This window comes from Engystomops pustulosus, chromosome 6, assembly GCF_040894005.1.
Source record: "Engystomops pustulosus chromosome 6, aEngPut4.maternal, whole genome shotgun sequence".
Classification (NCBI taxonomy): domain Eukaryota; kingdom Metazoa; phylum Chordata; class Amphibia; order Anura; family Leptodactylidae; genus Engystomops; species Engystomops pustulosus.
The window spans coordinates 54,960,929-54,985,157 of record NC_092416.1 but is presented as its reverse complement, the minus strand read 5'-3'; the positions used below and the strand labels follow the sequence as shown (position 1 = coordinate 54,985,157).

General features: G+C 44.8%; 1 protein-coding gene across 2 annotated transcripts; it reads left to right on the top strand.

Moving 5' to 3' along the window:
* The first annotated feature begins 13,565 nt into the window (after positions 1-13,565).
* Positions 13,566-21,665, top strand: LOC140135111 (uncharacterized). 2 transcript variants are annotated; one of them, XM_072156174.1, is made up of 10 exons: positions 13,566-13,807; positions 14,849-14,944; positions 15,090-15,191; positions 15,331-15,408; positions 16,095-16,190; positions 16,325-16,429; positions 16,592-16,657; positions 16,789-16,978; positions 17,312-17,401; positions 21,449-21,665. In XM_072156174.1, the coding sequence occupies exons 1-8, from the start codon at positions 13,790-13,792 to the stop codon at positions 16,975-16,977; spliced, it is 750 nt and encodes a 249-aa protein (XP_072012275.1). In that variant the 5' UTR covers positions 13,566-13,789; the 3' UTR covers position 16,978; positions 17,312-17,401; positions 21,449-21,665. The 2 variants fall into 2 exon arrangements, with proteins under 2 accessions (XP_072012275.1, XP_072012274.1); XM_072156173.1 differs by lacking the exon at positions 21,449-21,665 and adding an exon at positions 17,626-17,917.
* The last annotated feature ends 2,564 nt before the right edge of the window (positions 21,666-24,229 follow it).

The window sequence follows — 24,229 nt, the reverse complement described above, 5'->3', positions numbered from 1 at the left end:
AATGAAATGAACATTTTTAAGGTGACAGAGAATTTTTTGGACTGTAGTCCAAAGCTGTCTGGAACAGAATATTTACTTTGACAATATTGATTCATGAGGATTTGAAATAATGTATTAGAAAGCTTAGAGAATGACCATAGAACAGACTGTATCAAAGTGACTGCATTAAAAACACTTCACACTGAAAAACTCTTGGTGTGACTAAAGCTCTGTTTACTTTGCTGGTTTGCTATGTATAAGCGTCTATTATTAATCCTTTGTGACAAAATTGCATAGTACAACATGAGGGATCTAAGACTTCAACTTGCGGTGGTGGCCAAGACGTGGTACAAAGATGTGAGGCAGAATTGTGGTCAGGGACAGGCAAAAGGTCAAGACACACAGCACAGGAACAAAGCAGGAGGTCAGGGCAGGCAGCACGGAGTTAAAGTCGGGAATGGAATCGGGGGAAACGGGAAATCAGCAGATAGGCACCAGGCAACGAAACAAGCTTTCTGTGAGGCATGAAGCACAAAGATCCGGTGGAGAATGCAGGAAGTGGCCGGCTTTTATAATATTCTTGGAAATGGCCAGCACCAATTAGCGGTGTGCTGGCCCTGTAGGTGGCGGGCACTCGCGCGCTGTGCTGCCAGATCTGGAGCAGGAGCCTGGAGAGGTAAGGACATACGGGGGGAGCTGGGGGCTGCAGAGGAGCCGGGGACCGGAGCAAGAAGTAATCAGAACGTCTCCAACTTCCGATAGCTAACTATGATCCTGTCATACCTTTTAACACAAGCAAAGCACTAACCTTAACCCAGGCTCTGTTCAGACAAAGCTTTTACTCCTCACCAAGCTGGAAGCATCTTTTTGACCAATCAACCATTAGACCCATTAATATCACCTAAAGGCAAAAAGTGATCCATGATAATTTTTCTAAAATGATGAAGTGAAGTGGCTTCCCATGATGCAGAGCAGGCGCGAATAGCTTCAGTTCTGCTGTTCCATCGGAAGCCTTAGCAACTAGAAGAATGGAAAATTGGGAACCAGGAGGACATCTAAAAGGTTCCTGAGCAGATGAACCCTCATTTTCAACTGTTTCTCCCTGCTGCAAGACCACTCACCTTCTGCTAGCCAATGAATCCCAGGCTCTGTCTCTCCCATCTGCCCAGCTGCCACAGCTAAACCGAGGAGATGAGGAACAGTCTCCCAATCCCCTGGTTCCGGACACTGGCAGCCACTCATCTCTCCTTAAACAGCAAGACCACATGGGTAACTCTACTTGTTGCACAAAGCCATCAGGCGCCCCTGCACCATGTGCCTTTAACAATTCGTTTGATACGTCCACCTCTAGTGTTACAAGAGCTGCATAGGGAGGTTAATTATGGCATAACCCACCCCCCAAACGCTCCCTCTTTGAACAAGAAGCCCTTCTGGAAGACTTCTGTTGACTTCTGTTTAACACTGCAAACCACCCCAAGTCTAGGTCCATCATCTCTGCCTCCCCTAGCCATACCTCAGCTATCAATGGGTAGGGCACACTTAGACAACCCTGCTGCCCACACTGACCATACTCCTCCAGAAGTGGTAGTCTTAACATTACAAGTCAATCCTGAACTCCAAGCCATGCTTGCTATTCTGCCTTCAAAGGATAGACACTCTAGCAAAGGATCTGGTAGCCTATACTGCTACTCACCCAATAGTCCGGCTCATATAATGCCCTCTTTCCTGCTTTCCCGTTGATCCCTATGTATCTTCTACCTTGTCAACACCCGACTCCCCCCCCCCCTTGTAAGCGGAGAGGACATTCCGACCCCGATTGTTTATTCAATACGGATAGCCAAAATGGAAATCTGCAATAATGCAAAAGGCCTCAATATAACGGGAAAATGGTCAAAAGTCCTTTCATAAGCAGAATTCTGGTTATTTTATAAAACGTGCCAACTAGCCAGTCACCTGCTTCTTACAATTGTCTACGTAAATGATTCTGATATGTTTAGAACTTATAACATTTCCCTATAAATACAGTTGTATAAACTTAATAAGCTGTGCAGCATTTTCACAACTACATCAAGCTGTCGGATGACTTTGCAGGAGCCCGGGCTGGTATCTCTCAGGAGGACGTTATTTGTAGCTTTTGTTGGCTACTCTGACAACCCTAATTCTGATCAGACCCCTTTGCTGGTTGAGGTGCTAGAAGAGTTGGGTGCTTTTTCCAGGGGGTCCCTGATACTGTGTGGGACTTCAACATACCTCTGAACTCGATAATGTTCAGGGAGGGGTAGTTGGGGAAGTCTTTTACACAACCATTAATAGAGTACTGTAGTTGTTGATTAGCCCTACCTAGATCATCCAACTAGGTGTTGGTTATATGTACTGGTGTACATTTTTTAAGTTATTTTAACATGTCTATGTCTTTGTCAGGATAGTTTATTTTGTAATTCTTCGAATAAAGTATCATTTTATTTTTACACTACTTGTTGCCCTGTTGACACCCCCTCTTTCTTTGCTTACGACTTTTTACCAATTCACATACATTGACAGAAATTACATTTTACAGACATTTTGTTCAATCTCTAATTACAAAGCTGGTGGGTTTAACCTTGCATAGAACTCAGCAATTATGTAAGGTAGTATAGGTTATCGTTGCTGCACAATAACCTATTACAGGGTTCCCGCGTCCTAAAGACACCAAAGGAACTTGGAGTCCTGGGTTCTAATCCCACCAAGTACAACATCTGCATTTTTTTATGTTCTCTTATGTTTGCGTGGGTTTCCTCCGAGTCCTCCGGGTCCTCCGGTTTCCACCCACACTCCAAAACATACTGGTAGGTTGTTTAGATTGTGAGCCCCATGGGGTCAGCGACCGATTTGTCATGCTTTGTGCAGCGCTCCGTAATCTGTGTAAATAAAGAATTGTTATTATAAAGAATTATTATAATATCCCTTCTGGAGGGTAGGCATCCACGAATCCTGTCGGGAATGGCTTCTAGCATCACTGAATCTCTGAATCTCTACGATTGCTGAACCCCTGAGCATTAAGTTTGGGGCTGTCCGTCATGAAGGCCAAACAACCGACTCAGTTTGCCGCAGACCATAAAAGTTACTGAAGCCTACGGACTGATACCCTGATCCGCAGTTTGTTCAAGTAAGAATATGTCTATACCGGAGAACCTCCTTTCCTATCACTCACCAGACAATTCTTTGTTCATTTCAGGTACCCAACAATTAAATTTAGACAGTGGGGAAAAAAACTTCATGGATATGGAGCCCCACTTAGAGGCGTAAGCCTACGATCCGGGTTAAACACATATTACAGACATAAAGATGGTCCAATACAATCTCTTTCCTACAGCCGAAAGGCCTTACAAATGGTTAGTGCAAACTAGGAATAGTAAACATTAATATCTCAAAATTCACATTGGCATATGGCACCCCAATGGATATACATCTCTTCTGTCTTGAGGTAGCTGGTTACATTCTGCTTTCAGCAGAATGGGGTGCTTTTAAGCACAACGGGGGAGACGTTCAAGTATTGTCTCTTGACTTATGAACTTTTACAAAGTCCAGCAGTGTCTCTTAAACTGTGGGGGTATTAGGGCTCAGCCCAACTGGGATACAAAACAAGATAACTTCCACATACAAGTCTATTCAGGGCCTTGGCCCTTCAAGGGAGATCATCACTTTTTCTGCTGCAGAGATTGTCATGATTGCCACAGAAACTGTGACGGAGGCCGTGGTGTGGCTGACATTTCTTGACTGCAATAATTATTGAGGACAAGAATAATAAAAGTTGTTTTTATCACACAACAGCAATGCAGAGTAACAGCATTAGGATCATCACTATGACTCGACAGTGTAGTCTAAGGTACCGTCCAGGGTTTATTTAGCTGATCGGGGGTTACAGGTTCACATTAATCACCACATATGCCCATAATTATGCACATTTTGCAAATTGCAACAACACCTGACAAGATGGTCCTCCAAGTAGATCGCCTGGATTGGCAGTAGGTTAAAGTAACAGAAACATAGAAAATCCTTCGGTACCCTATTAGTGTCCGGACCTTCAAAAACCCTAAATTTGGAATAAAAATGCAAGGACTGACATTTTTTCATTCCCAAAAATGGACTACTCTAGGTTTGGAGTACCTCACCATAATATAAACCAAAACTGCTAGCCATACTGGCCTACCTGCAACCCAAAATTCCCAGGTACCATCCCTCAAAGATGAGAAATGAATCCTGTTACTGCCCCAAACCACAGTGTTCAGAAGATGACTAGAATGTCTGGAATCTACATATACCTAATAAAACCTATATAAATTTGATATCTCCGTGATCCTACTGGCCCAAAGAATAAAGCAGAAGCTTCATTTGGAGCACTTAATGAAAACCGTCAATTTTACCACATTTGAAATTTTTTAGCGGCTTCCCTGTATGCGGTATGAAATATAAAATACCATCACAAGGAAGTACAATTTGTTACACAGAAAACAAGCCTTACAAATTTTTGAAAGTGGGGAGTGAAAAAAGGAAACGCAAAAACAAAAAATATACATATTTCTTCAATCCTATGTTATTTCACAAATGTCCCTGTGTGAAGGTAATGTCCTATGAATGTGTCCATGTTGCCCATTAGACCATTAGAAATGAGACAGCTTTCCTTGGATATGACCACCCAGCACTTTTGCAGTTGTCGCCACACATGCGCTATTGACCCTGATCAACCAGAAATGCACATAAAATTTCCAGTAATGTGATCTCTAGCAGGGTTGGTCATATGCAAAGACAACAATCTTATTTCTAAGGGACCACATGGCTACATGGGAAATTATCTTCACACAGGTAAACATTTTTTTAATCAAGTATTGACGTTGTGTAACCTTCTCTGAGTTGTTCAGCTGAGATTTTATTTACTTTAATTTAATGACGTTCTAAGATAAATTTTGTATTATGTCCTCCTATTACATAAAACTATTGTATATACTTGTGTTTAGGCCGTCTTTTCCAGCAGGTGGCACAGCTGCTGCTGGACATGTTAAAAGAGGGGGCACAGCTGCTGCTGGACAACAGAGAGGGGGCCCCGTTGCTGGACATGTTAATAGAGAGGGGGCCCGGCTGCTGGACATGTTAATAGAGAGGGGGCCCGGCTGCTGGACATGTTAATAGAGAGGGGGCCCGGCTGCTGGACATGTTAATAGAGAGGGGGCACGGCTGCTGCTGGACATGTTAATAGAGAGGGGGCCCGGCTGCTGGACATGTTAATAGAGAGGGGGCCCGGCTGCTTGACATGTTAATAGAGAGGGGGCCCGGCTGCTGGACATGTTAATAGAGAGGGGGCACGGCTGCTGCTGGACATGTTAATAGAGAGGGGGCACGTCTGCTGGACATGTTAATAGAGAGGGGGCCCGGCTGCTGGACATGTTAATAGAGAGGGGGCACGGCTGCTGCTGGACATGTTAATAGAGAGGGGGCACGACTACTGGACATGTTAATAGAGAGGGGGCACGGCTGCTGGACATGTTAATAGAGAGGGGGCACGGCTGCTGCTGCACATGTTAATAGAGAGGGGGCACGGCTGCTGCTGGACATGTTAATAGAGAGGAGGCATGGCTGCTGCTGGACATGTTAATAGAGAGGGGGCAAGGCTGCTGCTGGACATGTTAATAGAGAGGGGCACGGCAGCTGCTGGACATGTTAATAGAGAGGGGGCACGTCTGCTGAACATGTTAATAGAGAGGGGGCACAGCTGCTGGACATGTTAATAGAGAGGGGGCAAGGCTGCTGCTGGACATGTTAATAGAGAGGGGGCACGACTACTGGACATGTTAATAGAGAGGGGGCACGGCTGCTGGACATGTTAATAGAGAGGGGGCACGGCTGCTGCTGGACATGTTAATAGAGAGGGGGCAAGGCTGCTGCTGGACATGTTAATAGAGAGGGGGCACGGCAGCTGCTGGACATGTTAATAGAGAGGGGGCACGTCTGCTGAACATGTTAATAGAGAGGGGGCACGGCTGCTGGACATGTTAATAGAGAGGGGGCCCGGTTGCTGGACATGTTAATAGAGAGGGGGCCCGGCTGCTGGACATGTTAATAGAGAGGGGGCCCGGCTGCTGGACATGTTAATAGAGAGGGGGCCCGGCTGCTGGACATGTTAATAGAAAGGGGGCACGGCTGCTGCTGGACATGTTAATAGAGAGGGGGCCCGGCTGCTGGACATGTTAATAGAGAGGGGGCCCGGCTGCTTGACATGTTAATAGAGAGGGGGCCCGGCTGCTGGACATGTTAATAGAGAGGGGGCCCGGCTGCTGCTGGACATGTTAATAGAGAGGGGGCACGTCTGCTGGACATGTTAATAGAGAGGGGGCCCGGCTGCTGGACATGTTAATAGAGAGGGGGCACGGCTGCTGCTGGACATGTTAATAGAGAGGGGGCACGACTACTGGACATGTTAATAGAGAGGGGGCACGGCTGCTGGACATGTTAATAGAGAGGGGGCACGGCTGCTGCTGCACATGTTAATAGAGAGGGGGCACGGCTGCTGCTGGACATGTTAATAGAGAGGAGGCATGGCTGCTGCTGGACATGTTAATAGAGAGGGGGCAAGGCTGCTGCTGGACATGTTAATAGAGAGGGGCACGGCAGCTGCTGGACATGTTAATAGAGAGGGGGCACGGCTGCTGGACATGTTAATAGAGAGGGGGCAAGGCTGCTGCTGGACATGTTAATAGAGAGGGGGCACGACTACTGGACATGTTAATAGAGAGGGGGCACGGCTGCTGGACATGTTAATAGAGAGGGGGCACAGCTGCTGCTGGACATGTTAATAGAGAGGAGGCACGGCTGCTGCTGGACATGTTAATAGAGAGGGGGCACGGCAGCTGCTGGACATGTTAATAGAGAGGGGGCATGTCTGCTGGACATGTTAATAGAGAGGGGGCACGGCTGCTGGACATGTTAATAGAGAGGGGGCAAGGCTGCTGCTGGACATGTTAATAGAGAGGGGGCACGGCAGCTGCTGGACATGTTAATAGAGAGGGGGCCTGGCTGCTGAACATGTTAATGGAGAGGGGGCACGGCTGCTGGACATGTTAATAGAGAGGAGGCCCGGCTGCTGCTGGACATGTTAATAAAGAGGGGGCAAGGCTGCTGCTGGACATGTTAATAGAGAGGGGGCACGGCAGCTGCTGGACATGTTAATAGAGAGGAGGCACGGCTGCTGCTGGACATGTTAATAGAGAGGGGGCAAGGCTGCTGCTGGACATGTTAATAGAGAGGGGGCACGGCAGCTGCTGGACATGTTAATAGAGAGGAGGCACGGCTGCTGCTGGACATGTTAATAGAGAGGGGGCAAGGCTGCTGCTGGACATGTTAATAGAGAGGGGGCACGGCAGCTGCTGGACATGTTAATAGAGAGGAGGCACGGCTGCTGCTGGACATGTTAATAGAGAGGGGGCACGACTACTGGACATGTTAATAGAGAGGGGGCACGACTACTGGACATGTTAATAGAGAGGGGGCACGGCTGCTGAACATGTTAATAGAGAGGAGGCACGGCTGCTGCTGGACATGTTAATAGAGAGGGGGCACGACTACTGGACATGTTAATAGAGAGGGGGCACGACTACTGGACATGTTAATAGAGAGGGGGCATGGCTGCTGCTGGACATGTTAATAGAGAGGGGGCACGACTACTGGACATGTTAATAGAGAGGGGGCACAGCTGCTTCTGGACATGTTAATAGAGAGGGGGCACGGCTGCTGCTGGACATGTTAATAGAGAGGGGGCACGGCTGCTGCTGGACATGTTAATAGAGAGGGGGCACGGCTGCTGCTGGACATGTTAATAGAGAGGGGGCCCGGCTGCTGGACATGTTAATAGAGAGGGGGCACGGCTGCTGGACAATAGAGAGGGGGCACGGCTGCTGCTGGACATGTTAATAGAGATAGGGCACGTCTACTGGACATGTTAATAGAGAGGGGGCACGGCTGCTGCTGGACATGTTAATAGAGAGGGGGCACGGCTGCTGCTGGACATGTTAATAGAGAGGGGGCACGACTACTGGACATGTTAATAGAGAGGGGGCACGGCTGCTGCTGGTCATGTTAATAGAGAGGGGGCACAACTACTGGACATGTTAATAGAGAGGGGGCACGGCTGCTGCTGGACATGTTAATAGAGAGGGGGCACAACTACTGGACATGTTAATAGAGAGGGGGCACGACTACTGGACATGTTAATAGAGAGGGGGCACGACTGCTGGACATGTTAATAGAGAGGGGGCACGGTTGCTGCTGGACATGTTAATAGAGAGGGGGCACGACTACTGCTGCACATGTTAATAGAGAGGGGGCACGGCTGCTGCTGAACATGTTAATAGAGAGGGGGCACGGTTGCTGCTGGACATGTTAATAGAGAGGGGGCACGGCTGCTGCTGGAAACTTCAACAGAAAGGAGGCATTTTTTAAGGGGGAGGCTACTGGACATTTTATTAGAGAGTAATGGCTGTGTTTTCCATCCTAGGCTTATACCCGGGTTCATAAGCTTTCCAAGTTATTTGTGGTAAAATTAGTTGCATCGGCTTATACTCGAGTGTATACGGTATATGCACTTTGATTTTCTGATTACTGGGTAGAGTGAGAATATGTTGGCACATACATGTACCGATGAATGACTCATCTTATCTTTGTCACACAGCTGATATAGAAAACACCAATAATTCAGGAATAAGCCATAATGAATGTCTGGAGGACCCCTAATTATTGTGTAACAGCTGCCGCCGTGTGTACAGGAACATCTTGTCTCATTTAATCATTGTGCTTAGTATTGGAGCTACAATACATTTTTTGTTTTAAACAGCAATATTTTCCCTCCTGATCCTGGACTGGGATACAGTGCCAAAGAGTGGGAACAAAGATTACTTTGACTCATGAAAATTGCATGTAGTACTGTATGTGCACGCCAAGTCAAATCAAATGAAACCCAAACCTGGGTGTAGCAGATTGCTATCTGTTTTGTGTTATTACTATGTTCACGTGCACATGTTCTGCACTTGAATTTCTATGCTGTTTCTATCCTCTATAATAAATAATAAAATTTAGCAATTTGTTTCCCACAAAGTTTATCGCCACATTTGATCATCATGTTGTTTTTAGATCCTAAAATCTGAAAATTATTTTTAAATATATTTATAACCCATCTTACGCATCAGAAACAAGCCCAATTTTTAAAATCTGCCATGCGTCACTATATTCGGTTATAACTTTAGAACGCTTTAACTCACCCCGGTGTTTTTCAGGTTTTTATTTAGACATTTTGTCCTTTATGTTAGTGATTTGAATTGGTTGATATGTTTTGCATTTATTTATTAAAAAACCTGGTACTGTATATATACTCGAGTATAAGCCGACCCAAGTATAGGCCGAGGACCCTAATTTTACGACAAAAACCTGGTAAAACATATATTTTTTTACTCGAGTATAAGCCAAGTTTGGGTTTTCAGCACATTTTTTTGTGCTGAAAAACTAGGCTTATACTCGAGTATATATGGTAAATACCTCCTGGATTGAGGTATACCCCTAGGATTGCAGAAGCGGGCACTCCCAGTAGGAGGTACCATGTAGCCCCCTGGATACTAGCATCAGTTCCTGATATGTTTTACAGGTTTGTTTTCTTTTCTCTTCTTGATATTACGCATGTAACAATGTATATTGACAAGATATCTATTTGGACTACTTAATAGTGTAAAATATGAGTCTATGTGAATTAGCATCTTGTATTTGATATGTATGTTCATTGGCTCAATAGAAAGACTTTTATATAAAAAAAGCTCTGTGAAAAAAAGTTACGCTCATCATACAGTTAGTCTAATGGTTTGGTAGCATTTACCAGTTGTCTATTTTATGTTGGCATAGTTTGTTTATGACATTTGTGTCACGGCTGGACTATACCTGACACGACATGAAATTCTGTAGTGAAAGGGGCGCCACATTTAGCATGTAGTGTCTGACAAAATTTTGTTGCACGCTCTATGTCGCACTGTTCTCTGTTGGGGCAGTGCAGGGGACGCCAGATTCGTGAAGAATGGGCACCAGAAATACTGAATCTGTTGCCCTCTACGCGCTACACAGGCAAACTGCACATAGTGCAGTTTTACCTGTTTTTGATAATTGTGGGCCAATATTGTAATTTTTGGCATCCACCGTATGGGTTCAATAACTTTTTTTTATTTTGATCAGGTTTTTCCAGAAATGGTGATACCAAATATGTAGTGTTTTTGTGGTGTGTTTTCATATGAGATTTTTACATTGGATTGGGTAACAGGGGAAATTTATTCATTTTCTGATGATTTTTTTGCTACAGGCACACTGTTAGATTGGGCTTTTCTGCACAATCTCACAAGCATCTGCTAAAGGCAGTTAAGGGGGCCTTCATCAGAACCAAGGGTTGCCATGGAAACGATCAACACCCACTGTGTCGGGATCAGAGGGTGCCAATCGCCTCCCACATGAATATTCGGCAAAGCTTTTTATATGCTGTGGTCATCATAACTGCATTTTCTAAAGGGTTAAACAACCAGGATGACGACAACACAATCCCGGCTGTTACTGTAGGAGCCCGGTTATCATATACAGCTGGGATATCAGCTTTTGAGCCTGTGTGATGAACATAATGTAACTGTACCTCTAGGTCAGGGCCAGTTTTAGACAAAGTAAAACTAAAGTGGGGCCCCAAAACTTTTATGAACAGTCACATTCAGTACAGTATATCAGGAGGGGCCATGGACAGGACAGGGGGCCCTGGGCACATGCCCAGTTTGCCGCCCCGTAGCGCCGGCCCTGCTCTAGGTGCAGTATTTACCCACACAGTAAGATGTACAATTGAACAACACTTTTTGCTAATCCAGAACTACAAACTTTCTACATAACCATAGAGCTCAATTATACATTGTAGGCTGCCCTAAACCCCCACTAGAAGAAACTTAGTAATATATCTTAGTAATATATCAAATACAGGTATAAATAGTATTCATTAATGAAGATCTACCATCAAAATCAAGCATGATAAACCAAAGGCACTTACTCATAGTTCCAGGCACTGTGGTAATCTTTTTATATTTGGTATACATGTCCTCCTTCCTTCTTAAATCAACCTTTAAAATTGTGCTAATAAACCTGAAGCGTTCCTAGGGAGTTACGGTACCAAAGCAGCTCTGTGCTGTAGTAGATGCAATGGAGCAATAGTTTATAATTCTTATCCCACTAACTGACCTGCCATTTTTTTTAGAGATTTTCATTAAAATATGACTGTGTTGGCATGAATTCCCCTGCTGTTGCCAAGTTATAAATTGTACCTTCATAATCTGCAGGAATTCAGAGCCGGGCATCTTTACTACTTGTAAACTGCCAGGATAATTTTGTATAATCAAATAACATCTTACATAATCTTAATTCTGTCTGCTGTCACTAGAAATCATATAGTATAAGGTGCTACAGTCAGGGCCGATTCTAGCATAGTTGCTGCCTGAGGCGAATATTAAAATGCTGCCCCCCCCCCCGGCTCCCTGTTAAGTAAATGCTGAAAACTTTACTAACAAGTAACAACCCTACAGGCAGCTCCCTGACACTGTGTGACTGACTACAGGATCTGAGAGACATTAGTGGCATCTAGTACCTTATAGATGACAATCTCTTCCATCAGGAGGACTTTATTCCGGGTTCTGCAATCCATTACGTATCACGGCTGAGTTCACGTCCGGATATCTTCAGCTCCGTGCAGCACATCTCCACCCGGCGTCCCTAAAAATACCACTTACAGTATGAAGTATATACCCCTCACAACACAACTGACCGCACTCTCCCCACATATAAAACATCCATTCATTATGTATATTCTACTGGAATTATAGCATACACAGCACCAATCAATATACAACACCCCCAATTTATTCATACAGACCCCTAACATTTAGCTTAAATTATGTAAAGTAATCTATTGTATCCTATAACTAATATATCCCACCCTGTTATTATGTTACATGATTTTACATTCAGTGCAACCCTGACCAATGTGAATATACAGCCCCCCAGCTTAGTAATATACTGTATCCCATATACATCCCCCCAGCTTAGTAATATTCTGTATCCCATATACAGCCCCCCAGCTTAGTAATATACTGTATCCCATATACAGCCCCCCCAGCTTAGTAATATACTGTATCCCATATACATCCCCCAGCTTAGTAATATACTGTATCCCATATACAGCCCCCCAGCTGAAATCTGGACCCATATAAATATATAACCCCCCCAGGAAAAGAATAATCTGGCCTCATACAATATACAGCCCGCCAGTGTAAAATTATTCTGGCCCCATATAATATATAGAGCACCCCCCACCCCAGTTTAAATGAATCTGGCCCCATATAATATATACAGTACCCCCCGCCCCAGTTTAAATGAAACTGGCCCCATATAATATATACTACATCCCCCCCAGTATAAACCAATTCTGGCCCCATAAAATATATACAGTACCCCCCCCCCCCCAGTGTAAAACAATTCTGGCCCCATAAAATATATACAGTACCCCCCCCCCCAGTATAAAACAATTCTGGCCCCATAAAATATATACAGTACCCCCACCCCCAGTATAAAACAATTCTGGCCCCATAAAATATATACAGTACCCCCCCCCCCCAGTGTAAAACAATTCTGGCCCCATAAAATATATACAGTACCCCCCCCCCCCAGTATAAAACAATTCTGGCCCCATAAAATATATACAGTACCCCCACCCCCAGTATAAAACAATTCTGGCCCCATAAAATATATACAGTACCCCCCCCCCACCTCGGTATAAAACAATTCTGGCCCCATAAAATATATACAGTACACCCCCCCCCCCCAGTATAAAACAATTCTGGCTCCATGTAATGTATACAATCCCCCCCCACAGTATACAACAATTATGGCCACATATAATGTATACAGTACTCACCCCCCCCCTCCCACGCCCACGATACCTCCCCACTCCCCCTTATTAGCCACATAAAATAAATGAAAGAAGAGGAAAAATAATAAAATATATACTCACCTGCAGGCAGCTGCTCCCTCGGCGCGCAGGTCCCGTCTTCACGCGGCTCTCCTGTGAGAGAGAGGCGGCGTGACGTCATGACGCCTGTGTCACTGATTAGAACGGAGCGACGCAGCAGCCGGAAAGGCGCTGCGTCGCTCCGCATATAAATCGCGCCTGTGTCTTAAAGAGACAGGCACGATTTATTTAGCTAGTGGGCGATTCGGGCGTTAACGGGCGCCCGAATCGCCCACTTTAGAGCGGCGAATTTCGCCGCCCTTTACAGGGATCCGCATTCTGCCGCCTGAGGCGAGATTTTCATCTCGCCTCATGGCAGATGCGGCCCTGTATGGCAGGTATGAGGTCACCACCTGGACACTATTATACAAATGTCTTTGGGTTTAGGCAGAAATATTTTGGCTGTCCTATCAGAAGTTCATATACTGATATATGAGTAACTCCCGGAATAGAAGAGAGTCAAAAGGGTTAAATTTGCCATATTTAATATACATTTATCATGTCTCCATCATTTATTATACAAGATGGCCGCTCCCTGTACTGGGTTGCCATGGAATCAGAATCCTCCCCATTCAACTGAGTTCTTAACATGATGTCATACCCGCTGTGATGTCATCACTGCTATATAACTCCCGCTCTGTACCCATAATTCTCTGAGGGTTGTATAGTAGAGGAGTGGAGAGTGAAGAGGAGATTTTGTTGCTGTTTTACAGACGAATGATGGAAAGATTTTTTGTAAGTAGACTTTATTTACTGACGGATATCAGGATTATTTTTAGTGGTGAAATTTAGACATCAGGAAATAGACGGTCGGATTGTAATGTAGATAAGGGGAATCCTTGGCGGTGTCGTAGTTGGGCTACTTAGGTCCACCAGATAACATTATTCTGGAGGACCCTCTTCACATTCAACTCAAAAAAAGACCCTTCCAGCTTCCAAATTTAGTTGTCTTCTGCTGTATCTTTGTAATCCAGCATAAGGTTGGAGCCTGGGCCCACCGGAGTATCCTCCGATCCTCTGGTGGGACAGTCCGACACGGATCCTGGGGAATATCTGCTCTCATTTTTTGGTTTCTGTTCTACATTTGGGACATTATTGATAGTGATGTGTGTCCAGAGGAGCAGGAAGAAGATTTACCCCCAGACCCCTGTCCCTAGAGGACTTGATATAAAACATGGTGACATTATGTCCAGGTCCTGATGTCCCCTCCACCCATTCCTGGTTATACTGACGTCCTAGATCTGTCATTAGGGTGACATTGAGGTGTCTGGGAGGGTGAGGGGAAGATCTAAACCCTGTATCTACTGTGCACGAGTTATAATATGTCACCCCCAGACTCATTGTTACACTCCTCTTGCTGATAACAGTTTAAAATTATAAACTTTATGTGAAGAAATTGCAAAAATTGTATACCGTAATTTACTCTAAAATAAAGATGGCGGATGTGTGTACTGGTTACCATAGCAATAGAATCTTTCTCCATTTACTTTCTCTATCACTGCTGTATACAGCCTGGTATTACCCATAATGCTCTGAGAGATAGACTATGTGATATTGAAGATGTTCTAGAGCCGTCTACTACATCTTTACTCATTTCTGGTTATATCAATGTCTCTTTCCACCAATGTCCTCCTATACTCCACTAGTGGTCTCCACCATCTCCGCTCCTGAAGGTCTATGGTTACTTTGCATGATTCCTTCTAGAGACGTCTCCATCATGTGGAACCACAAATAATTTCACTGACCCAAAATTCTGTTCTTCTCTCTCCCCTATAGGATAAACTTACTGGGCGCACCCGTGTCCAAGTCCTGTCCCGCAGGGCACTGGAGCCGGAGGCTAAGCGCACATGGATCAAATCCTACAACGACGGGGTAAATAATTCTAGAGACGTCATCAGCCATCACCACATTATACATAACATGTGATATTGGGGTTTGGGGTTCAACTCCTCCATGACATCTTATCAATAAGATGTCATTGATCTGAAAGTAATGTTTCTATTTTTATGTCCCACAGCTAGGTCCTTCTCCAGCCTTCTATAATTTGGCTGCTGCTGCACAGGATGGACCAGGAGAGCTGATGCCGGAGTCACCTGAGCCCTGCTGGATTGTTAGATCGGTAAGGAGGCCATTACTATATAGTCATGGACTCACCATGTCCCATAACTGCTGCTGATGTTATTGATGATGATGATGATGGAGGTGATGATTAATTGAGGGAAAATGATTCAAATTTGACACTTAATATGTATTGACAGGAGAATTTCCTACCCCTGGATCCGGCTCCTGAGTATAGTACAGGAAAACAGCCGCTGGACTTGGACTGCATCATCACGGTAATGTCTCTTCTCCTCTATGATCCACACACGACTTATAGACAATGGGGCAGATTTACTAATATTCTCTAATAGACGCAAGATAAACTAGAGCGTGTTATCAAGTACATGATTTACAAATTTAGATGTAATAGTTACATCTGGTGTCCGCTGTACGTTTCTTAGATCCAGGCACCGTGACTGTGGTAATCTTCTTATATTTGTTATCTATGGTCTCCTTCCTTCTAAATTCAACTTTTAAAATGATGCCAATGAGCCTATAGAACTCTTGGGTTTGTTACCAGAGACTCTCTGTGCTGCAGCTTCACAGACTATTACACTGTCTTCCACACCTCCTTCTCCCCCAGCACTTCCCTCCTGGGGAGGAGACTGGGTAACGGTCTGTGGAGTTACAGTACAGAGGGACACTGGTAATACCCCCCAGATCGCTTCTGGCTCATCAGCAGAATTATAAAGGTTGATTTTAGAAGGAAGGAGTCTATGGATAACACATATGTTTATGAGTAATTGATCCTGGTTTATTGGTTTCCACCAATGTCCTCCTATACTCCACCAGTGGTCTCCACCATCTCCGCTCCTGAAGGTCTATGGTTACTTTGCATGATTCCTTCTGGAGACGTCTCCATCATGTGGAACCACAAATAATTTCACTGACCCAAAATTCTGTTCTTCTCTCTCCCCTATAGGATAATCTTACTGGGCGCACCCATGTCCAAGTTCTGACCCGCAGGGCACTGGAGCCGGAGGCTGAACACGCATGGATTAATTCATACGAGGACGGGGTAAATAATTCTAGAGACGTCATCAGCCATCACCACATTATACATAACATGTGATATTGGGGTTATCTGGGGTTCACCTCCTCAATAAGATGTCATTGATCTGAAAGTAATGTTTCTATTTTTATGTCCCACAGCCAGGTCCTTCTCCTGCCTTGTATAATTTGGCTGCTGCTACTGATGATGGACTAGGAGACCTGATGCCGGAGTCACCTGAGCCCCCCTGCTGGATTGTTAGATCGGTAAGGAGGCCATTACTATATAGTCATTTAGTGTGTGGTGTCCGCTGTGTGTACAATTTTTGGTGCTTTTCCATAGTAAGTCTGGACCCACGTTTATAGCTGAATGGAGGATTCATTTGCTTTCTATCACTCTAAATTTCTGTGCATCCAAATTCTCAACAGGATGAACCAGAAAGAAGATCATCTGGATCCCGATGGAGACAAAGACTGAGGAGCCTCTTCTGCATGGTGAGGAGATCTCAGTCTAGGACATGTATCTCAGCCTGGTGATACATGTCGTGTATCTCAGGATCTCATTCACAAGTGACTGGACTCGTGATACACATCATCATCAGCTTTCTCTCATGTTTCCTCTGTAGTGCCGGGAATCAGTGGAGGTGACTCCTTTCACGCCAGCTCTCAACAGACCGAGCACCAAGGACTTTGGATGCCAAGTGACAGAGGAAGAGCTCAGCCTTGGGCCAAAAGTCACCTTGATCCACGTGAAACCCATGGACCATTCCTTTATGGTTGACGCTTCAACCCAGGTCAATGAGGATGAGTTCTGAGGTAGGTGGAACGCACATCAGTACATTGTGACAAGGACAACATCAGGGAGATCTGAGATTCTGCAGATCGGAGTCTTCAGAACTTGTCCAGTGACTTTGCAAATTATCTAATTTACTTCTCTTGTCCCGATATCACACACTATTTTACTATTACATGTCTACAGCTAGGTTGATGCTACTGCTGTTTTCCTCTTAGTTTGGAAAAGTGCATTATGGGAGCTCAAAAAATATATTTATAACATACACTGACTGATTTTTGGCTTTTGCGTTGGATTATATGACCTAATGTGAGACTTTCCAATGAAGATAATCCAGAATTTTTTTTTTTTTGCAGCTTTCATTCTTGAACTTCATTCTTGACTGCTCTGCACTTCATCCCCAAAGATAAGAAGTTCTTCTAGACGACCTGTAACCTACCGAACCTGTAAGTCCTGATAGTCTAACTCTGCCACATAGATGGAAACCTATCACTTCTCTACTAGTGAGCAATGTCCATAAGATATTCCCATCTAGGCGATGTCCATGTGGTCTCATCACTGCTACGGACATTTAGCTATGGATCATTCCAGGATGGCTCCAGTCTTGTAGACATGTAGCAGCCACTTGATGAGGAATGTATGTAGTTATATATCTTTGTTCTTTCATTAGGCCAATAGACGTGTCCTCCCGCCCCAATAGACGCGTCCTCCCGCCCCTATAGACGCGTCCTCCCGCCCCTGGTGTCAGAGCTGGACGTCTATGACCATGAAGATCTCAACATCTACACAAACCTTTATACTGAGGTTTTTGACTTTTGACCATTAAACGGATTATGTCAGTGTCAGGAGACTATGGTCTGCTGTACTGGATCCATGATAGGCTCCACTAAAACCCACTTTCTGGTCTCTCCTTGTCCACCTTTTCTATACATACACAGTACAGGGGGGTCTCCCGAGTGTTATACACAGTACAGGGGGGTCTCCCGAGTGTTATACACAGTACAGGGGGGTCTCCCGAGTGTTATACACAGTACAGGGGGGTCTCCCGAGTGTTATACACAGTACAGGGGGGGTCTCCCGAGTGTTATACACAGTACAGGGGGGGTCTCCCGAGTGTTATACACAGTACAGGGGGGTCTCCCGAGTGTTATACACAGTACAGGGGGGTCTCCCGAGTGTTATACACAGTACAGGGGGGTCTCCCGAGTGTTATACACAGTACAGGGGGGTCTCCCGAGTGTTATACACAGTACAGGGGGGGTCTCCCGAGTGTTATACACAGTACAGGGGGGTCTCCCGAGTGTTATACACAGTACAGGGGGGTCTCCGGAGTGTTATACATAGTACAGGGGGGTCTCCCGAGTGTTATACATAGTACAGGGGGGTCTCCCGAGTGTTATACACAGTACAGGAGGGTCTCCTGAGTGTTATACACACTAAAGGGGGGGTCTCCTGATGTTATACGCAGTACAGGGGGGTCTCCCGAGTGTTATACACAGTACAGGGGGGTCTCCTTAGTGTTATACACAGTACAGGGGGGTCTCCCGAGTTTTATACACAGTACAGAGGGGCAGGGCCGATTCTAGCCTTTCTGCTGCCTGAGGCGAAAATGGAAATGGCGCCCCCCTCCCATGCAACGGACCCCTGATCCCTGCTACATTCCGGTTACCAAATTTATTGACACGGATCAGTGGCATCTAGTACCTTTATAGGATATGATCTATTCCATCATACAGAGGAATTCATTACAATTTCTCCCTCCTATGGTTTATCACTGCTGTGTTAATCAACAGTTGTGTTTAGCTCCGTGCAGCACATTTACGCACTGTGCATCCAAATATACCACAGTCAATTACATTATAATGTCGCCTGGATAATATATACCCCAAACAACAAAACTGACAACACAAATAAAACATCCTATATACCACCTAATTAAAAAAATAGATAGTATATACAGCCATACCCCCTCACAGATATGTATATACAGGCAGTCCCCGGATTACGTACAAGATAGGGTCCGGGGGTTTGTTCTTAAGTTGAATTTGTATGTAAGTTGAAACTGTATATTTTATCATTGTAGATCCAGACCAAAAAATGTTTGGCCCCAGTGACATTTGGAGTTTAAACATTTTTTGCTGTAATGGAATCAAGGATTATCAATAAAGCTTCATTACATACACCTTATAGCTGATTATTGCAATCTGGGACTATAGTAAAGCATTCAGAAAGCTTCACCAGAGGTCATAGGGGTCCGTCTGTAACTATGGGTTGTATGTAAGTCGGGTGTCCTTAAGTAGGGGACCGCCTGTACATGCAGGACCACTCCCCAATTATAGTATATACAGACAAGACCCCCATAGATAGTATATGCAGACAGGCGCCCCTCATAGATAGTATATACAGACAGGCGCCCCTCATAGATAGTATATACAGACAAGACCCCCATAGATAGTATATACAGGCAGGCGCCCCTCATAGATAGTATATACAGGCAGGCACCCCTCATACATAGTATATACAGACAAGACCCCCATAGACAGTATATGCAGACAAGACCCCCATAGATAGTATATACAGGCAGGCGCCCCTCATAGATAGTATATACAGGCAGGCGCCCATCATAGATAGTATATACAGACAAGACCCCCATAGATAGTATACATAGGCAGGTGCCCCTCATAGAAAGTATATACAGGCAGGATCACCACCACTTATAGTATATACAGGCAGGCGTCTCTCACAGATAGTATGTACAGAGAAGACCCCCATAGATAGTATACATAGGCAGGATGCCCACCATAGAAAGTAAATACAGGTAAGTTCCCCAAAGATAGTATTCACATGCAGGACCACTCCCCAATTATAGTATATACAGGCAAGACCCCCATAGATAGTATATACGGGCAAGAACCCTAAAGATAGTATATAGAGACAAGACCCCCATAGATAGTATAAACAGGCAGGATCTGCACCATAGACAGTAAATACAGGTAAGATCCCCATAGATAGTATTTACATGCAGGACACACCCTATATACAAACATATATATAATGTGTACATTATAAACACATATACATAGAAATAAAGTATATACACACCCTATGTACAAACATACATACAGTATAAACATTACAATATAAGCACTGCATATACAAAAAATAGAATATACACACATAAGTACAGTATATAGAGATCATACATACATTATATAATATACATGCACATACAGAACATACTCACATATATACAGTATATAGACATCATACACAAATATATATAGTATACACACATATAGCATATACACAGCATACACACACATATATACAGAATATATACTTACTAGACTAGTAGTCTTCGTCTGCACCATGCTCCACTGGTAGATGTTGGCCGGCGGGTCAGGTCATGTGACCAGACGGCGGGCAAACGAGGTGGGCAGAGGTCCGGGCGGGAACGGATGAGGGGGAACATCACTGGAGGCCTGGGCAGGGACAGACTATGCTCCCTCCTCCTCTCTGAAAGGGGGGGAGGGGTTGTGGGAGTGAGCGGGTGCCCGGGCAGCCTAAGAGGAATAAACCTCCTCCTCTCCGACAGCGGATGCCAGGGGCGGGACCGGAGGCGTGGGCGGTGGTTGTGGAGGGGTTTGATGCTCGGCCGGGCTGGGCAGGAACGTGATGATGGATGGGCCTTGTGGGTGGAGACTCCTCTTCTCTACTGTCAGCTTGCCGCGGCCGCCGGCGACGCTGTTAGGGACCGAGCGGCTGTGGTGTTCATGACCATTAGGTGAGCGGCGATTGGTCTACGTGCTGCTTCTTAAAGGGCTCAGCAATCTGCCGCCTGAGGCGGGATTTTCATCCCGCCTCATGGCAGATGCGGCCCTGGCTACAGTACAAATGTAGGCGGCAGTTCTGTATATCTGTGTCAACAGTGCAAGAAGCGTCACCCTCCCCACACATTTATCTTCACTGACTGTCAATGACTCATAAGACCATCCTGCAAGTGAACAGGAATTCAGATGCTTCACCAGTTATACTGCACAGCTTCAAAAGGCGCCAGGGTCTGCGCTTACACGACTCCGACCTCATATGTGTCAGACCTTGTACTTACACTACTCCAACTCCATAGGTGTCAGGCCTTGTACTTACACTACCCCGACTCCATAGGTGTCAGGCCTTGTACTTACACTACCCCGACTCCATAGGTGTCAGGCCTTGTACTTACACTACCCCGACTCCATAGGTGTCAGGCCTTGTACTTACACTACCCCGACTCCATAGGTGTCAGGCCTTGTACTTACACTACCCCGACTCCATAGGTGTCAGGCCTTGTACTTACACTACCCCGACTCCATAGGTATCAGCCCTTGTACTTACATTACTCCAACTACATAGGTGTCAGACCTTGTACTTACACTTCTCCAACTACATACTTCATCCAGAGGGATCATGGGCCTCTTTACTCTTTAAATGGGCTTTAAACTTCTCCACAACAGGATCCCGGACCTGCATGGTGTGTTCCTTGGTCTTCATGATGCAGAACCCTGAGACTATCACAGAGCAGGTGTATTTATATGGAGATTTGGTTACACACAGGTGGATTATATTTATCATCATCAGTCATTTAGGACAACATTGCATCATTCAGAGATCCTCACTGAACTTCTGGAGTGAGTTTGCTGCACTGAAAGTAAAGGGGCTGAATAATATTGCACGCCCCACTTTTCAGTTTATTATTTTTTTAAAAGTTTAAAATTTCCAATAAATTGTGTCCCACTTATTGTTGATTCTTCACCAAAAAAATTACAATTTTATATATGTCTGAAAATGTGACAAAAGGTAGAAAAGTTCAAGGGGGCGAATACTTTTGCAAGCCACTGAACATGTGTGTCAAGGACTCATATACATGTACGACAATTTCAGTGTGGGCGGCACCTCTCTTTATCTCTACAGGACATTATCATAATTGGTGGACAGTTTGGGTGGCCATGAGTCCCGGGATAATTGTAATAAATTACAATTTACTACTGATTGATATATAGTTTTCTGACTCTTGAGTTTCTGATTCTAGAAAGTGGTGTCACTTATATGAGGTTGTCTTCTTCTGGAACTCTTAGGCCCCTTCTCCACTGGCGTTTTTCACGCGCGAGTTCTGCGCGTGCATTTGACGCTCAGAACTCGCATTGCACTCTGTCCCATTGTATTCAATGGGTCTTTCTCCATTTGCGTGGTTTTCAACGCGCGTGCTTGCGTTCGTTTGCACGCGCGTCAAAATCGCAGCATGCTCTATTTTTGCGAGTCACGCGCAATTTTCACGCCCCATTCAAGTCTATGGAGATGCATCAAGAACGCATTGCACTCGCAATCATTGCAAGTGCAATGCGAGTGCAATGCGTTTTAAACGTAAGGGTTGCTAGGTGACCAGTATAACAGTATTTCCCCTGCTCGCGAACGATCATTTAATTAAAAAAACACAATGAAGAACAGTGAAGAATAGAATAAAACCAGTGAACACAGTGAACACAGGATCATTTAAGAGAAAAACACAGTGCAGAACACAGTGCAGAATAGATTACAGATGTTCGGCACATCTGCTTACATGTCGGGAGATACGCGCGGAACGGTGCGAACAAAATAGCATATGAAGAACAATATATATGTGTGTAAAGAACACATTGCAGATGTTTCCATACATCTGCAATGTCTTCTTCACACATATATATTGTTCTTCACATGCTATTTTGTTCGCACCGCTCCGCGCGTATCTCCCGACAAGTAAGCAGATGTGCCGAACATCTGTAATCTATTCTGCACTGTGTTCTGCACTGTGTTTTTCTCTTAAATGATCCTGTGGTCACTGTTTTCACTGTGTTCACTGGTTTTATTCTATTCTTCAATGTTCTTCACATCTGCTAACTTGTCGGGAGATAATATACGCGCGCGGAACAGTGAAGAATAGATCGCAGATGTTTGCAACTTATCAGAAGACATTATTTTTCAATTAAATAAAACATTTTATTCCCGAACCTTGGTCCCTTTGAAAAAGTCCCATTGACTTAAAAAAACGCGCGTGAAAAACGCACCGAAAACGCAAAAAAACGCGAACAAAAATGAAACAAAAACGCAGCAAAAACGTCAGTTTTTCACGCATTGCACCCTGACGTGAAACGCAACGCTAGTGTGCAAGAGGCCTTAGTCCTTGTTATTCTGACGATCTTCTGGTCCTCTTCAGTGCCATTCCCACCCTGCTGAATGTTATTAGTTCACAACACTGGAAGTCAAGCTGGACATTGGACTGGCTGCAGCTAATAAACTCCTTCATCTAGCATTTTTCATTCTCTGGGTGATATTCACATTCCCTGGATATTTCAGGCTGTTCCTGGGAAGACGTTAATGAGTCTGAAAACAATTTTTTTCCCAGAGGAGAGTACATAGTGTGAATGTTAGAGGCGACTGGAGGAGTGCAGCTTGACTTGTGCACTGGTTGCACTCCACCTGTGCTTGGCCGGGTGAGGAGCAGGTTAGCAGGGTAAAGAGTTCATGGAGAGGTGAGTTGTCTGTTTGTCCTGCTTAATTTATCCACTATTTGGCTAACCCTGGTCTGAACCTAGCCCCCATTACCCCCTTCCTCTTGTCCCCCAGCAGGCTCTTGTCAGGCATTAGATCCCATCTGAACCAGGGTAAGTTAAAACTACATCAAGGATGGAAAATGCCAAATAATTCTTCTGTTTGACATCTTTCTGTAGAAAAATGATGAAGCTCTGCTTGAACAGTTATATCTCATTGCTGGGGTTCAGGAATTCCTCATTTTTACAGTAGCCCCCATCCGCATGGTCGCATGGTCCTGTAGAGTGACCTATGTAGTTATCATCTTCTCTTTTATCTGTTCATCTCTCTTTTGTTGACATTACTACATATTCACACATGAGTTATGTACTAAAATGTTCTAATAATAATAATCATTTAGAAGAAGTTAATATAGTAGCTGCCTTGGACTATAAGAAGAAACTCTTCTGACTTGAAAACCATTAAGGTTCCCAGGGTTAAAAAAAAGTAAATAGCTGGAAATTGGGATTACCACTAGGGTTCTGACGGAACCTTCCATATATTGCAATACTACTAGACTCCCGCCTGTCATAGCAGAGGATCACTACCTCCCGATGACATCATGAGGAAGGGGGGGTGGTCACGATCTGGCCCAGGATTGCAGAACCCATGTGCCGATGGCATTTAGGTGCTCCTGGCATTTAAATGATGAACACCCATGAGCATTGCAA

Bases quoted from the DNA above. Each gene is read 5' to 3' on its own strand.
- LOC140135111 (XM_072156174.1), top strand. The intron at 15,409-16,094 runs GTAATGTCTCTT...TCTCCCCTATAG, and splicing joins ACTTGGACTGCATCATCACG to GATAATCTTACTGGGCGCAC. The intron at 16,430-16,591 runs GTAAGGAGGCCA...AATTCTCAACAG, and splicing joins CCTGCTGGATTGTTAGATCG to GATGAACCAGAAAGAAGATC.